The sequence below is a fragment of the Dromaius novaehollandiae genome, chromosome W, assembly GCF_036370855.1.
Source record: "Dromaius novaehollandiae isolate bDroNov1 chromosome W, bDroNov1.hap1, whole genome shotgun sequence".
NCBI classification, from domain to species: domain Eukaryota; kingdom Metazoa; phylum Chordata; class Aves; order Casuariiformes; family Dromaiidae; genus Dromaius; species Dromaius novaehollandiae.
This window is the reverse complement of record NC_088130.1, coordinates 28,621,357-28,639,010: the sequence shown is the minus strand read 5'-3', so window position 1 is coordinate 28,639,010 and position 17,654 is coordinate 28,621,357. Positions and strand designations below refer to the sequence as shown.

The 17,654-nt window shown below is 37.7% G+C and overlaps 1 protein-coding gene across 7 annotated transcripts in view; it reads right to left on the bottom strand.

The window, feature by feature from the left end:
• Window positions 1-17,654, bottom strand: part of LOC135323433 (colorectal mutant cancer protein) — a 217,777-nt gene that overhangs the window by 137,080 nt on the left and 63,043 nt on the right. Inside the window, exon 1 of one of the 7 annotated variants that reach the window (XM_064499779.1) lies at window positions 15,887-16,548. The exons of the other annotated variants lie outside the window; for them this stretch is intronic. Within the exon in view, the coding sequence (XP_064355849.1) occupies window positions 15,887-15,943 (57 nt within the window). The 5' untranslated portion in view covers window positions 15,944-16,548. Of the gene's footprint in view, window positions 1-15,886; window positions 16,549-17,654 lie in introns of those variants that run through there. 7 annotated transcript variants of the gene reach the window in all.

Genomic DNA, 17,654 nt, shown 5'->3' with positions numbered 1-17,654 from the left:
AAAGTACTCAAACAGTGAAGTAAAGACAAAAACAGAGTGAAGTCAAGATCAAAAGGAGTGAACAAAAAGAAGGGCATTATTTATATGTTCTCCATATTGTAAATAAGTATGTTCCAAGCAAAATCTGAACATAGTGCCAGTATTCCTTGGAACTTGGCCTACCAAAGAACTGTATTTTCTCTCCTTCAGATTCTCCTTTTACTTTCATGTTCATTTTATTTTAGCCTAATGAGAAACTATGTTTTCCTCTGGGTTGTAAAAATTTTCTCATAATGAGCAAGATTTTGATTGATATTGACAAATTACACTATTAAATTGCAATGATTTCATAATCATAATCAATGTACTTTGTGCATAACCATAAATTGCATACCACTTATTAGATTTGCTAATGAGGAGGTTGTAAGGTCTTTATCTTTCTGCATATAAAATTTTATGCATGAAATGCAGCAGTGCTGAAAGCAAAACCCCTGGGTTAATACTGCTAATGAGTTTAACAGTGCCAAAATGTCAATGACTTCACTCCAGTCACGAAGGTCTCAGTTTATCTAGGTCAACTGCTTTTAGTAATTTCTATTAAAATGCCAAAGTGAAGTTAGCAGACCGCTGGACTGAACAGAACTAAGTTACACTATAAAGCCATTTATACTCTTATAAAGAACACAGTATTTTGTAAAATAACATCAAAAGATTTAGTTATGTTTTCTTCACTGTTTAAAATAACTTGTTTTCCCTTTCAAGCTGCCAAAAGACTAGCTGTGGAGTGGTAGTGGCACTGGGGGTAGGAAACGGCTAGACATAGGACATTTGCAAATTATTGCTGGGAATCCAGTTCAGATTAAGTGTGGCCTAAAATAACTATACTCGGACAGCTCTCATGCTACAGCAGAGAAAAAGTTATTAAGAGGAGGAAGATATTTCAGCAGAGTATAAGACTGCTCAGACTAACTGAAGCACTAAAAAGGTAAAGAGATCCTCTTAAGACTTATCATCATTTCCAGTCAGCAGAGCTGTAACCCGACATAAAATCTGAAGAAACAGCGGTTTGAAAAATATCAGGCTGACACTCTGAAATTTCAGCAAAACTGACCTGGGCTATCAACATTTGTGAATTTCCCAGGAAAACCACTCCTTACAATGACAAAATTTGCCAGGCAATCTGGAGACTTAGGATCCCTGCAGAAACAGCGAATATAGTATAAATAGACAGATGGGGAAGAGGGAGGTGGACACACGTAAAACCAAAGGGATAAAGAGGAGTGACAAAAAACTAGCAACTGCAAGAGGGCTGAAAGAAAGGGCTAATGGAAGCTGAAGACACACATGGCCTCTAGTAAAGTGTCTGAGAAAGACAGAAGAGAACAAGCTGGGGACACAGACAAACAACAAGCAGAACAGCGTACCCAAATGCAAACCGCAAAACAGAACAAGCATCTGCTGATTGAGACTCTGAGCTCCAGAGACAACCACTGAGAGGTGGGAGGAAAAGGACTTCCAATGGTTTTGCTAACAAGTCTTTAACCACACAAATAGGAGACACCACCGCAGACAAATCCTATGTGTCACGGTCACCATTTTATTTTAAATCTATTTTCTCAAAATTACTAAGTCACAATGCCTCCACAAACAACACTATGGAGTCTGCTTGAAGGGTGCAACCATGTCATTCTTACAACCTAAAATGGTCCCAAACTCAGCCTATCATTAAAATTCTGTATATTCTTTTCTTTAAGTGTTTTCAAGTGCAATTTTCACAACCACGACCTAAGAAGACACACTTCTTTCCGCAAGACCAAGCCAGGCAACTGGAACTGAGTTACCAGTTTGACTAATAACGTTTCTGATAAAACATGTAATGCAACATAATTAGCAAATTGAAATGTATGTTCTCATATACTACAGTGATAGAATTGCATCAATAATGGTGTACAACTTATTTCAGATCCTCAAATGAAAAGCACTGTGGAAGTACAAAGCCTTGCTGCCATTGTAATATGACTGTATATTAAATCTGAAATGGCAATAATACAAAGCTTATTCTATCAGTTGCTTGATTAATCTTTTCTGTACAGCGAAGATGACCACTGCACTTTGGCCTAAATAATACCCACTGATCCTTGGCAATTTGGTCTGCCAAATAAAAGGGGCACATTTAGCCACAGCCCAGTTGAATGGGAGGAAAGTAATCTAGAAAACATCTAAAACTGGAATGCTACCAGACTGTGAGTGACTTAACTCTAAAAAAAATATAATTCATCATTTTAATTTCTCAATATTCCAATTCTAACAACTATTGGAAACAGTTATTTTCTGAGTAAATGTTTTGAAACATACTTTTTCTTGATGCAAACCTGGTTTTGATTGTGTATTTCAGTTGAAGAAGAAAGGAAGGGGAAATCCATAGGCAGAAAAAAAATAGCCAAAGAAAACCTTTCAAAAACAGTTTTGGAATTCTTGAATGTCCTCTATGCCTTTATCTGTTTCTTGTAAGTATGGAATATGTACATATTTATTTAAATATGTTATAATATCATAACTTCACATACATACAGTGTGTTCTACCAGAGATACTGTATTGTTTTACAGCAATTTCCCAAAAATACTATTTCTCAAGTTTTCAATAAAACGTGCAGTTCGCCTTTTTCTCTCTCTATATATGTATGTATATATGTGTGTGTGCACATATATGTACACACACACACGCACACACACTAAGAGCCGTTAAGTGAAATGGCGCTTTGGTGATGCCACATGACAAAAAAAAAAGGGGGGACCTATTTGAATATAAGGGCACAGACTGAGTTTGAACAGTCAACAGGGGAGAAGATTCTCTACTGTTAGATTTATAAAAAGAACACTAACTCAGTTGTCAGAATGATGTTTTGAAACCACTTTAAAATTGTGAATCAGCAATAATGACAAATTTTCACAAATGGTAAACTGATTTACCTTCTCATGATAAATTTAAGGTTTATTTCATCTAGCCATCATCTTCTCTCCTTCTTTTCCCACATTGAAGGGTTCTTCCATCTTGACTGTGCTGAGGACCGAACTGACTGTTCATTATATCCATGATAAAACAGTAGTATTAAGGTACAGTCTCCTCCATGGGAAGGGAGAAGGGGGTTACTCATTTTTAACTATGTTTCAGTTTGTTAGGGGCTGTGTGTATAAGCCAGGAATTAACCAGAGGATTTAGGAGCTTTGATCAGTATCGAATTTCCTACTTAGAAACTGTGTCCCATTAGTCACTGTAACAATGAATAGCTATGCCAGATAGCTCTTCCATCACCAGCGAATTTGGTATGCTGGCAAGCTTCATTTCAAAGCTGATTTAGGTGAACAAACTGACCTGGATACTGGATTAACAGTAAACTCACTATCACTAGAAACTCTCAAATGACTGCGTGTTCTGTGGCCTGTCACCACACAACTGCACTAAAATGTGTCAGAAATGCTCACCCCCATTCTCATCCTCCATTTTTGCTTCTGTTTGTTTGTTTGTTTGGAGATGCTGGCTAAGGTTTGCTAAATTCCTTTAGGTCTTAAAATAAACCAAAGGTTGAGATCTATTAAAGCAGGTTTTGAAACTGGACTTGTCAACCACAAGGGGCTTGTCAGAGCAAGGGGCTGATGGCACAGAAGAGATAGAAGCTCAGCTCCAAAGACAGATCTGCCCTTTAGAAAAATCTGCTTTTATCCCAAGGGAAGTATGATCAATTACTCCTGAACTCCTGCTTGAGGGTTACTGCTTCCCAAAAATGATTAAAGGGCAAGCACAAGTTTGAGATGCAGACATTCCTATATGTGTTTATGCATACTACTATAAACAAATAGGAAAGACTGTTTTTTTTAATAATTTGGATTCTATTTTATTATTAGAAACTTTACAGAAATCCACATTACTACTGCAGTTCACAACCATGAACACAACTGTTACAGGTCTCTTCTGTTTATTTTGCACATGAAATAATCAAGGTTGAAAGAAAGCTTTTTAATAACAAAAACAAAATCTAAATTTGAACTTTGCTACTGTGAAGTCTGTAGTACTGCTGTATGAGAGACAGTCTGCATATTTTTAAAAAAACATTTTAAAAAATTCTGAGTTTTGCAGAGATTCATTATAGAATAACTAAACTCACACAGATCTCCATGCCACAATGGCCTGACTGTTATGAGTCAACACATCTTTTTTTACTTTGTACCACAAGGAAAATATCCATCACTGGAGGAGAAGAAATAAAGAGATTCTATCCACTCGTAAAACCAGCTTTGCACATGACATGAAAATCATCACAGGAAATATAGTAACAAATTTCTTCCCTCATATACAGCAGTCAACTCAGTATTACTATCATACTGATATCACTCACTGCAGTTGGCTGACATACCATGTTACAGCTACAGACAAATTTTCCCTCAAAGATTTAATTCATTTACTCATTTCTTTGAAAGCAACAACATGGCTTATTTAGCAAGTGCCAGACATTCTACAAGATTAGTTAAAAATGGCAGAATATGACTTCGTGTATACCAAACATCATGAGACAAAAACTGAGTATACACTTCTGGCATATCCTTTCAGCTTCCAGAATTTCAAACCGTTCAGATCTCAAAGTAATCATTTGCTCACCGTATGTCAAAAGAAAAAACCAGCTGATAAAGAAAGGTAGACCATTATGAATTTAATTTAAAAGAACCAAATAAGCCTGCAAATCAGTTCAAATAAAAAGAACAAAATAAGCTGGTAAATCATGTAATAGCAGCATCACTAACCAACAAAAGTTATGCTGTAATATGCTACGCAGGCAAAAGGGAAAAAGAAATGAAGGGGCAGAAAAAAATGAAAGCATCTCAGGCAGATTTAACAGCATCAAAGGTGCCGATCACTCAAAAGTGGGTACTTGGCCATCTCTGCAGCTGGGATGATAACCACTTTGGTTTCTGTGCTTGGCTGCAAAACACATCTCAGGCATATTAGTCCAGTCAGGTCCAAGAAAGGATGATATAGCAAAAGTACCACTTGACGAGGTAGCATCAGGGAGATCTAATAACATATACAGCTGATACCTACAACAAGCCAGCTGCTAATACAAATGCTAGCTACTGTTAACAGCAAGCTAGACTATTACTTAATAACAGGCTACAGTCTGAGAGTAAGCAACCTGCACAATTTAGATACCACGCAAAGAAGTGCAAAGGATTATCAAACTAGATGCATTCAAACCTCTGAAGAACATGTCTTGGCAGCAAGTGAAAACAGTTTGGGGTAAGGTCATCTCAGCTTCTTGTAGACAAAGGTCAAGTTATCATAATATCTTCATCTGCAAGCATTTGGGCTTACCTTCTGCAAAGGATTGACTTAGTAAGATTGTCACTCACCCATGCTCAGTTTTACAGGAACGCCAGCCAAACTGGGTACTTCATTCAAAACTCTATAAACATGGTTCAGAAGGTCGCTGAGCTGTCAATGAAATAACTTTGGACTTATCAGCAGCTGACTGCACAGTCATCATCTTATATTCCAATGTCATCACAACCATGTGTCATGGTTCCATGTTGACAGTTATAATTCCATTACTGTAATTAAATAATTTAGCCTTTTGGAACAAATTTCAAGAAGTTGCTCTAGTGGGCCAGAAACTAGAGGTGCTGGCATGATATTAGCTAACAATGAAAGATCCTCATATTTCTGAGCATTAACTTGCCTATTTTTAAAACAGTATCTCATTTGAGTTATCAGCAGATGTCTATTTTCCATAAGCCTGATGCAAATTTCTACATTTTGACGTATCACAGTCTACTGAAATACTGGTAATTTACAATAACATCCAGCCACCACCTGCTGCAGTATTTCCAGAATTCTACAAAGGTTAGTGATGATAATCTACAAAATTTACCATGCAATCACAATAATACTGCAAACAACCAGCATTTAAAAAAAAGAAGCATTATTATGGTTCCAAGCCCAGCACTCAAAAATTAGAAATGCTAGATTTACAGTGTTAGCACAAACCTAATTCAAAGCCTTTGCACTAATGTATTAAAAAGGACACTAAAACTGCATGATGTTTTTCCTCTGCGCAGATGGGAAGCTTGCATATATTTCGTGTCCCTACACGAAACTAGGACTGGACAGTCCTAGTCTCTAGTATCTTGGCTTCTTTTCCAATCCCCTCTATCTTCATCTCTTTGTTCCATAGCCCACACCCAGATCTCACCCACACCCTTTTCAGCTGTCTTCTCTCCGCAGCCTCACAGGTGTCCCCTTCTCATATCCCAGCGCAGGCATCTTGCAACACATCCAGCTTCCAGCCCAACGTGTACCCCCCCGTGACTTCAGCTCCCCTCTTGTTCCATGCCCAACCTCCTCACTCCAAGCCCTGGTCTCTCCTTCCAGCTTTTCCTTTTGTACTCTTCCCTGTGCCTTTTCCTAATTTTCAAGTCCAACTCCTCTGAGATAAAGCAGGCTTAGTGAAATCTTCAAAAGTTTCAGCTGCAGTGATCCAGATAAGTCCTGTACGGAGGACTTGCAAACATTTTTTCCCCCTTGTCTGAATATCTTTGCAAGATCAGTTACAAGAAAAATCATACAAATGCTAATACACTGGAAATTTTCAAGTACTTTTTCAAAGCATGGTGACAGCAAAAAGAATTGCCAGATTCTTTTTTTTTAAAACAAAAAGAAAGCTTTGTCTGTTTCTCTAGCTTTAATTTTGGAAACAGATGTAATATTTTGCCTGATAATTTTCCCAAGAAATTCAGTTTACAGCCAGATTTTCAGTTTGAATGGCCAAAGTCTGGCAAAGCTAAAATGCAACAGGAGTTCGTATTAGGAAGCAACCTTAATAGAGGGCAATATCAGTCCCACCTATAAATACTTAACTCTGCCATTGCATTACAATACCAATTTTTTTAATTAAATAAAATAAATAAATAAATAAATTTGGTCTTTAAATAAAGACCAAAAGTTTGGAATTTCCTTAATGAACATAAATACTTATAACAACAAACCTAATATTTTAATGGGTAATCTATTTCCACTTTACATTGCTCAATATTCTATACTTTAATAATAAAATTGTATTTATCATTATATTAGCAGCCATTAATAGCCCAGTGTTCTTCACAATACCTTTGAATTTAATCAAAAATAACAGAGCAACACAAGTACAAACAATGATGTACTCAGAAAAAAAAAAGTAATTCTTCAGTCATCAGACACTGACCACACTTTTATCTGCATTTACATGTATTTAAAACAAAGACATTTGGCTGCTTCAGAAAGAAACACCTGAACAGGGTTAAGTCCTGTTTAAAAATAAAACAAATTAAAACACCACAACCACTTCTGCTTTAATTTTTTGGGTCACCTGCTACATCTAAATATTTACATACATATTATTTTAAAATATTTTGTAGAATATAGTCTTGCATTGAAAGAAGTAGTTTTTTCCATGCACTTATTAAGCCAGCAGTTTAAGATCACACAGCACTCTGAATAAAATTTCAGAACATGAGAAGAGAGGTAAGACTGAGGAGGGCTTAATGAAGCTGTAGAAACCTTTAACTATTACCCCATTATTTCCAGCTCATGCAACTCATCTATAATGCCAAAATTCTACCACAACTCTGTATGAAAATCTCACTGTTTATTACAAGTATCTTGGGATCTTTAAATGACTCAAATCATTATTAATTATGACATTCAAATAACAGCCAGCAGTTCCATTACAGTATCACCATACAAACAATCAACAAAAAACAATCTCCAACTCAAGAGAGCTTAGAAAGCAGACAAGACAAAAAAAGATGCACATGGAGACACAGAGGGATTTACTCACAGTCAGTCAACACGAGACACAGCCTAAACCCCACACCGGTCTGGCACCATCCTTATTCCATCAGCAAAGGCCCTCCTTCCCCCTTTCCCCCACCTCACTCAAACAGGGGCTGGTTTAACACCTTACCTGGAAAAACAAACAAACAAAAAAGCACCACAAATAGTAATACTGAAAAAATGAGGGAAAATAAACCAGTTTTCCCCCCCCCCCCTAGAATTTTAGATACCAACTAGATGCTTTCAGAAGCTTTCAATTGCAAAAACAAGCCAATATGACTTAGTCAGCTTTACAATCTATGGCAAAAATTTATACATAGGTAAGTTAGTTATGTTTATGCATACAGACAAAAACTCTTTGTTGTATTTTTTGAATTTGGCATGACTGAAGAGATTTATGTCATTTAATATTTTAACTTTGATCAGAAATTTTTCATGTATGATAACAACAGAGGTGGAAGATGTAAGCTAATTTCCAGAGTCATAATGAATATCTCTACTGTTACAAAGTAGAAATCTGAATCTCCAGGAAATATAAATCATTCATGCAGAAGGTTCGTTTATATGGCAGATCCTGACACTGGGCTAACAGACTGCTATTAGTATCAAGGCAGTCTCTTTACCAGCACCAGATGCCACCTTGCACACCAAACTTCTCTGCATCTATCACAAAGAATCTTTGAATGGGAGGCTCACCACATTTCCCTACAGAGTACACAGGTTGACACATGTCACAGAAGAGCTCCAACAGGCTTTTCTACAGGGTTTAGAAAGCAGCAGTCACCAGCGCCAGTAAAAGCTGCGACTTTAAATACCACACAGTGTCACAAAGACAATAAAATTGAAACACGAATGAAAAACAGAAGTGTCCAAAACACACTCCCTCCTTAATATTTTTCAAACTACTCAGAGCACTGGAACAAGATATCTCATTATATCCTACCACAGCTGTCCAATTTCATCACAAAGCCTCTCTCTGCGCCCCTTCCTCCTTCACATACACATGCAACATAGACACTTCTATCTTTGGGAACAGCAACTCTGCAATCCACAGATTCTTCCTCTTTCAGAAGCTTTGGCTTATGTTTGCCTTTACAAACTATAGATCCACAGAGTGCAGAGGAACACACAAAAGCCTGAAAGGAGAGTCTTGCAACGGTTGCCACACAGCACCCACAGCCAACTCCTGGTAGGTCCAAGACTGATCAATGACAAAGAAATACATTTTTCTTTTCCAACAAAGTCTGGAAGGAGACGAGGGGAAGGGTGACTTCACCGTTATCTCCAAAACTCTCCCAAGAATGAACTCCTAGGTTTTTGATCTAGGAATAAAAACATCAAATCTCTAAAAAGATTTACAGGATCCAGTACATTGCTAATGGTACTTTCATAGCATATATCTGTCCTTATTAAATTCTCAGCCTGTAACACATTTTTCAGAAGTGTTTTTCAATAGCTAGGAATATTAAAACATCAGGCAGGCAGATACGTTACATAACCTTTGCCTCTTTCTATTTTTGCCAACAGAAGGCTGCAGAAGAGCATTATCTGTGCTGACAGTGTCTGGGAATTTCAAGTAATCTTTTTATAGTGCTTCAATTTAATAACATCCTAGCCTGGAACATACCCTGTGCCTGATAAGCAGTTCACACAAATCCAGAAAACAAACACTCTTTGAAGTCAGTATGTTTTTTACACCGGAAATACCATGCATCACTCACACTGCAAATTACATACATTGATCATGCCAGAAATAGAGCCCCTTCAGCCAGACTATGGATCCAAGTTCACGTTCTAACCCATGTTTCTCAAATCAGCAGTACAGCTCACTGATAACATAACAGCAAGCTCGCCTGACTGAACCGTATGTCTATTAATAAACTGTGGATGTCCAAATAACTCTGGAAAAGCTGACTTTCCCCTTTTAAAGGATGCTTTGACCTATACAATTCACCATAAAATTTCAAAATCAAGTATAAAAATAAATTAGATTTTTCAAAGAGATGAATAATCAGTAGTAGATTTATGGCACAGGACAGAAGTTTATCTAATCTAAAAGTTGCATTCAGACTTCACGGCTGCTATCCAGAAGCTTGCCCATTAAAACTCTCCACTAAAATCTTTTCTTTAAATGAGATAGCTACATCAATGTAACTGAGATTCACAGTAACTCTTTAAATTCTGTAGTTATAATTAACATTTACTGTTTCAACATCTCACAAGGCAACAGTATAGGAAAATGCCAGTTTTGCAAGGTTGCTTAGCACTTCACAAAGCCCACGTAAACTAGGAGAGAGGGCAGAGATTGGGCAGAGTTCACCCAAAGAAAACATTTATAAAGAGGTACAGCAAACTGTACCTCAGTGTCTCTGCAGTAACAAAGCCGAAAACACACTCGTACGGCTAAGAGTATTATTGCTACTCATCAAATAAAAGTTTTACTCAGATCGCTACTAAAACCCTTTTTACTCATTTAGCCTCTCCTGAAGATGCTTCGATCTAAGCATCTGGGGTTGCTGCATTCCCTTTCCTAGGACTTATATGTTTAACATCAGCCATTACTCAGCAGTTCACACAAACTGTTCACTGTTTTGGTTTGTCTGCTGTTAACAAAGAAATCCTTGATCCAACTTTTTCAAGGTTACAATAATTTAAAAATATGCCATGTTTAGTATTTGATAATCACATTCCACTCTGTTCCACTGCAAGACCACAATATTTTAATGAATCAACATTAACAATTGATCATGGTCCCCAAGAAATCCCCTGACTGGGGAAAACTGTACCCTCTCTGGTAGCAAGATGTTGTACACATTGCCTTTCCTTTACAATTTCCATACATCTTTGATATTGAAGGCCAAAGCTATGTCCAGTATCAGAGAGAGGATTCCAGTGGGAAATGGCGCATCCATCTGCTTACAAAAGGAGTACTGAGAGTATACCAGCACGCTTGCTGCATGGCCAGAGACCATTCAGAAAGCAGATGCAATATTACCATGACATTTACTCACTGCTTTAATGATAAGACTACCAAACTCAGGAAGATAAAGCGTGTGAGTTTTATTCCCAGCCTTAAATACATACAAAACCTGTTTGCCATTCCCTCAGTGCTATTTCCTCACATGTATGTACAGTATGAGCACAAGCTGACACATGTTCTAAAAGAACAGAAGAACATGGAAACTACCTCAGGGTGGGGACTGCCACCGCAGAATTTCTCCCTTGCCAGCGAGGCTCACCCCCGGAATGCTGCTCTCCCACTGGCTACCCACCCCACCCCAGGGCCACCTCCAGCACATTCACCGGCCTCTCGAATACAACCTCAAGCCACACAGCCCCTTTGCTTTCTGCAGTTTATCTTCTACATTCTGTTTTCCTCGAAGTGTAATCTGAAAGTATAGCAGTGGTGCAACATAAACCTTAGAAGAAAGTACAATATTGTCCTACACTAAAATTATAAAGAAAGTTGTAATTTAAGCCTCTAAAATTTGGCTATCCCTTTATCTCTTCACATCTTACATTACACGCAAAATTTGAGTGAAACCCTTTTTATGAACTCGCTATTCTGTCTCCCACACAAAGACAAACTTTGAATCTTATCTTCCCTTCCTCTCCCCAAAACTTTAAATACTATGTGGATTAAACAAACAAACAAAAAAAGAACAAAAACCATTATTTTTGAAAGACAAACAGCCAAGCTGTTCATCGAGGCAATGTAAAGGGTTAAAGAATGTGTAAGCTATGTCTAAGATTGCAAACAACAACATATACCTTCTAAACACCTGACTTCCAAGCACAAAGAAAGAGACAGAAGGTAGAAAGTATGCACCTAAAGAAGCAGCGTATCTTCTAATTTTGCTGTGCAGAAAAGTATTTATCATTTTCAAAAAGTATACACCATCAGCTTATACAAGAAGTGCTAAAAGAACGAAGTTATCAATCACATTAAGAAAAAACAGCTGCACCTAAAGTGCTGAATGTATTGCAGTAATATAATATCAGCCTTTAGCCCATGACAAGTTCTCTTAGGCATAATTTTACTATCAGCAAATTCACAAGACTCACTTTATGGAAAATTATATCCAAGCACAGAATCTCACTCTTAATCGAAGGATGTAATTTTGCCCTTAAGTATACATCTGAGAAGGACACCATGAAGCACAGAACTTAGGTTCCTTTCTTGTTCCTACACTACTAATTTGAACAGTCCCAAAATTAGGCATGTGTGTAACTACTGATAAGTTTTAGCCCTACAGTTGTACTAGGTCAGACCACAGATCTCCCTATCTCAGCATGCCATGTTGACAGCAGGTGACTAGGGGGGCTAAAATGACAAGGCAAGCATGTAGCACTACCTCCCCACAGTGCTGTTTCACCTTCAAGCAAATTGAGGCTCAGGGACTTGCTGAGTCAAAGGTGGTATTTTTGAATTTGGAAGACAAAGAAAATACAGATTAAGCAATCCAGCTCCTTCCACACGAATACCTCTCCCTGCAGAGTATCTAACTGCATATGTACGAAGTGTATAAATTCTGGTATAGTTTCATTTTTAACTACATAAAAACAAATCAGCAATTGCAGTTTCTGTGCACTCAACTATACCTGTACATGCTTTCAATAACATTCATAGTGTTGGCTTTAAAAATATACTCTGTAATTGCATTCAAGATTTACAGTATCATATGACTATAAAAACCCCAAAGGGGTCCAAAGAGCACTAACCTAATTTGGGTGTCATATACTGTATATAAATCACATTCTTTCTTAATCAAGCCTTAAAAAGCAAACTCTGCAAATAAAACTGTGCCATAATATTTGCAACTGAAAGCCCATTTCATAAAAGTAGAAGTGAGCTTGGTTGGACATTATTTTTTATTTTCGAAGGTATCAAAACCTCTTCTACATTCTCATTGGGTACCACAGTCATAGGCAAATTTTTGATTTGCCTCTCCTAATGTGTCATATATTAAAAAGAAAAAAGAAAAACGCTAACAGCAGCACAGCAAACCTTGCTATTGTATGATGAGCACAACGCTTTTTCTACCTCTCTCTGCAGTTAAAACATTCTGAATCTGCCATACAAACAGCACATGGACTAATCATTCCTTGTTTGGAGACCAAAAAAGGGGGAGGTTGAAGGGAAATCAGAGGAAATATGTTAAGAGGTATTAATACATGTATCAATAACAATAGCTTGAACCCTGCAGTTAGGGGCCACTGAAAACAAATCATGAGTTTTGTAGAAGTATGAGTGACCAGTGAAAAAAATTTTTGTTCGAGATTTTTTGTTTTTTGGTTTTTTTTGCTTTTGGCAGGGGGAAGGGAGAGGTGGTGAGAAGTAAATAAAGACTATCAAGACCTATGTTTACCTGGACAGCAGTTTAGAAACAGCAAATGTGAATCACACGCCAATTTCTACAACCACAGCTGTGGCCCGTTTTTTCCAAAGACAGATGTACCTCTCAAGCAAAAAAAAGTTTCAATACAAATGGAATGCACTGCAACAATTTCATTTTCTATTTTGTCTAATGCATCCATTGAAGAATACATTGCATCTCCAAAGCTTTAGAGTCTTCCTGTTTATTTTAATAACAGTAGTTTCATGCCTACAGCTTCCTGTACTCAGATAAAGAGACCCAGGCACCCACACCAAAAACCAATGTGTGTCATGCTCTTATGATGGCCATTCTTGGTCTGTTACCATATTTGCCATTCAGCCATATATACTGGTAACAGCCCACTGTAATGTGAAAATACGAGCTGACAGTAGAGATAGAGGTGCATGTGAAAATCTACTGAGACTGTACTAGTCTCATCGAATTTCCATTGCAGCCAGTTCCACCTTTTTCCACTGTTTAAGTGAACATATTGCTACTGTCTTCCAGTGACCAAAACCAAACACGCCACACAGAAGATACAGACAGAAAAGGTGAGAGAGGGAAAAAGCATGAAGAAGAGGTGAGAAACACGGTTAAATAATATATGTACAGCCTTTACCCAGGGCTTCCTAAGCTTCAATAACAGCAAGAATAAACAGTTCAATTCAATAGTAGGAAAAGAAAGATTTTGAAGAGACTCTGTGGAAACAAATAACCTTATAAAGTCTAATATGAGCACACAAACTACAGGGAGACAAAAGTTGGTTGAATAATTAAAGTTTAGAGGTGATCAACTAACTGCATCTCAAAGTACTTACAGATCTTCTCACAGCAACAGCAGAACAGCTCCTCTCCCATGGAAGATATGATAGCACTGTAAGCCCTCCATATGTCATTCAAAAATGAGCTGCTTTATCAAAGACCAATGCTGAAACCAATCCGGCCCTTTGAGTGAAACATGCTAAAAGCCTGCTCACATAAGCAGCTCAAATCACAAAGGTGAAAACCACCAGTAAAGATGATGATTAACAGCTGGGGAAGTTAAGAGTTTAAGATCTTCACTGCTTTGTCTGCAGTCAGGAAGGGGCCTATCAGTTGCCCTGGAGTGCAAATGTAACCCAAGTATTATTATTTTTTAATTAAATAAATAAACAAAAATGTGCCATGATGCATGGTCACAGCCCTCTTTTGATATTTCCCATGTTAAAATGTCAGAAGAAAAAGATAAGAAATACCTTGTTACAAAAAGGTCTTACACTGTGAACAAGTACAGTAAATTTGAACTGGTAAAGTTTCAATTAGTCCAGTCAGGTAGAAGTGTTACCAGTAAACACTGCCTGCTCCAAATAACTATCCAGCCTTGCTGACACTCCAGGTTTTATGTGATCTTACACAGTCCTGAAAATTAAATGTTGAGGAGGATAGAAAGCAGTGATCAATAAGCTATTAATACAGCTGTAGCCGGAAACACTACGGCAGACTCCTACCAAAAATATCCTGGGCTTTTATGCTGAGTTTATGAACTTAATTTAGGCTGAGGTGCCAACATACTGTTTTTAAGCAATCATTTGCAAGAGTAACATAGAGTTAACTAAACTGAACTCCTTTTTACTTAAAGTAGGAACACTATGAAATTTCTTTCACTAAAACTCCACAGTCACAAACCTACTGTTCCTCTTCATGGCAGCATACTGTACCCTACTCTGCTTTCTCCTGTAGAAATTGTGAACTTTTTGATTCTGCCAAGTGTATCATACTGCTTCTAATAAAACAAATATATAAAATAAATAAATGATACATTACAATAGAAGGTATATCAAAGAAATGGGCAGGGGAAATAGAAGGATTTCATTTAAACAGGGGCAATATAGATTGCAGATTCAATTTTCTACAAAATGACCTTAATAAGATGCTCAGGGTTTCATAGCGTAACTAAAATTAGCAGTTCTCAGGACAAATAAGCCCATTAGGGTGGCACATCTAAGACATTTCAACAACTGTCAGAAGATACTGCTTCTGACAAATTTAATAAATATTTGCATAGTATCTGACATGACCTTATTTCAAATTAATTAAAAACAAACAATGTTGTACAAAAAACAGATATACCTGCAATTATAGGAAATAACACCTTATTATGGTTTGTAAGGGAAAAGCAGTAAGTTTCCCATCACTTATTTCCCCTCCTTTTAGGCAGGGAAATATTCATCTAATCCAAAGGAAGAACATTACCTTAGTTAAACACAATCAAACACAACTTCTGACAATGTTGTTGTCTTACCAATAAATATCTGTCATCTTCCGCTCATCCCACTTCCCTTCTAAATTAGTCACCATACACTTAATCTCAGCTGAGATCTCCAGCTGAGATTTCACCTACTGCAAAGATGAATGTTGGGTATAAACACAGCTCTTGGGAGGTGAGGGAATCCGTGCTGCCAGACTACAGGAAAAAAATGTCTTTACATGGTTACAACCATTTGCTTTTCACCACTTATTCAGACTAAAGCAGAAAGCTAGTTCAGGTCATTTCCTGACTGGCACAGCAAGTTACAGCAAGATACACATTCTATTAATTTTTAATTGCATTGCTTGTAGTCTGAAAGCCCAAAAGGGGAGAGGTTTTTTTTTTTTAAAAAGCATAAGGAAGGACACTGAAACTGCTTACCTCACTCAGCTCCGCAGGGGAGTCATTTCCATATTTCATAGCAACTCCAGAATTCATGATTAGACTTTTCAGGGCTTGACGATTTTTACAGATTTTAATGCTTCCAAGCTTTGTTTAACAGATTCAATACTTCTTTCTTCTCCAAGATTTCTCCGTCTTGCACATTTTGCTCTAGACAGCCATTTTCACTCCACATTGATACAGTTCAAACTAATGATGCAATATCTTCTAAAAGAGCCAAATTAGTTTTCACTTCACAGACAACCCATTGCTGCAAAAGACTCGTTAACACTATGCAGAGCTTTGAGAACGCAGGGAAAGTACTGCTCGCCAGATCCTAGGGCTCTCCTAGTCCATCTGTAAGTTGTGCTTCATCTCTGCCATCCGTTTTATGCTGCCCTTTTCCCCAAATCTGTTTGAGGGCATCTCCCAAAGCGGTTTAATGTACTCGGAACAATTTGGTGAGCCTCACACAAGCTCACAGTGAAAATATGACAATAGCGCTGTGAAGATCTTCCATGTTGGGGGAGAGAAAGGCACAAGAGAGGAAACCCCCGCCTCCAGAGACAAACCGATTCTGCACTTCACGCTAAAGTTTCCCCTGCCAGTGAGCCTGGAGTTTAAGTGGTTTATGATCAAACACAGCTGTCTTGCTGCTGGCTAAAGGGTGCATGGAAGGGGCGGTACTAAAAGGAGAGTGCAAGTGGGAGGGAGAGCGCTACAGAGAGTTCATTTTGGAATTACAGGCATCTTTCCAGCTTTCCTTATACTGATTACTATACTGAAAACTATAAAGATAAGTAACTAACAGGAAAAGCCACCTGGATAACAGTAAGTTGGATTTGTATTTCCCTATTCCTATGTGCAATTAATTAAGAGGGGTGTGGGGGGGGGGGGGGGACTGTAATGATTTCAAAAGGTTGCAGTAAGCCCAAAAACACCATTAGAAAACCAAAGATTTTACACAGCACACTGATGTTTTACAAATGGGAAGATGCTACCAGAATAAAGGAAAAACATCTCAACATTTGATTTCAACATCCAACTAATAAACCAGAAAAATTGTTAATGCGGTGGATTTGTGGACGTGTTGTGCTCATTGTGAAAAGAAACCTCCTTTCCCTCACCCAATCCCCTAAAATACAGTGGTAGTCCTACATGCTTTGTGTTGCAGGGTTATGATATACTTCTGAAGTTAGAAGTTTGGAATACCACACACTGCAGCTGAAATTTACCTGCTCATCTTGGTTTAATACAATGTATTACCAGAACATCAAATCCTGCTAAGAGTTAATTTTTTTTAATAAGAAACAGAAATAAATTCTATATAAGCCATGGCACAATCCTCGTAGCCCAGCAAACACATTTACGTGGCAAACAATGCTCTCCAAAAGTAACACTTTGAAAATCATCCTGTGATTTTATTTTTTTTCTCCTCTATTAATCATATTAATCACAGATGAATACCAGTATGCAGACAAATATAATTCATCCAAATGACAATACAGAAAATAGATTTAGAACGAGGACCAAGATAAACACATGCAAACTGATTTCTTATACTAAAAAGCACTAGCACTACTATCTGGGTCTAAGCTTCAGGACCTCAGTCCTTCCTCAGTACCAGCATCACAAACTGCAGCTCTCCCTTCCAGCTTAGGGGGTAAGGAGAAAGGCCACAGTCTCTACATTCATTTTTAACTTCCATACTCCAGCTCTATTTTCCAGCCTTTTCTTCTTCTTTTCTGTATTTTTCCTATTCTCCAGG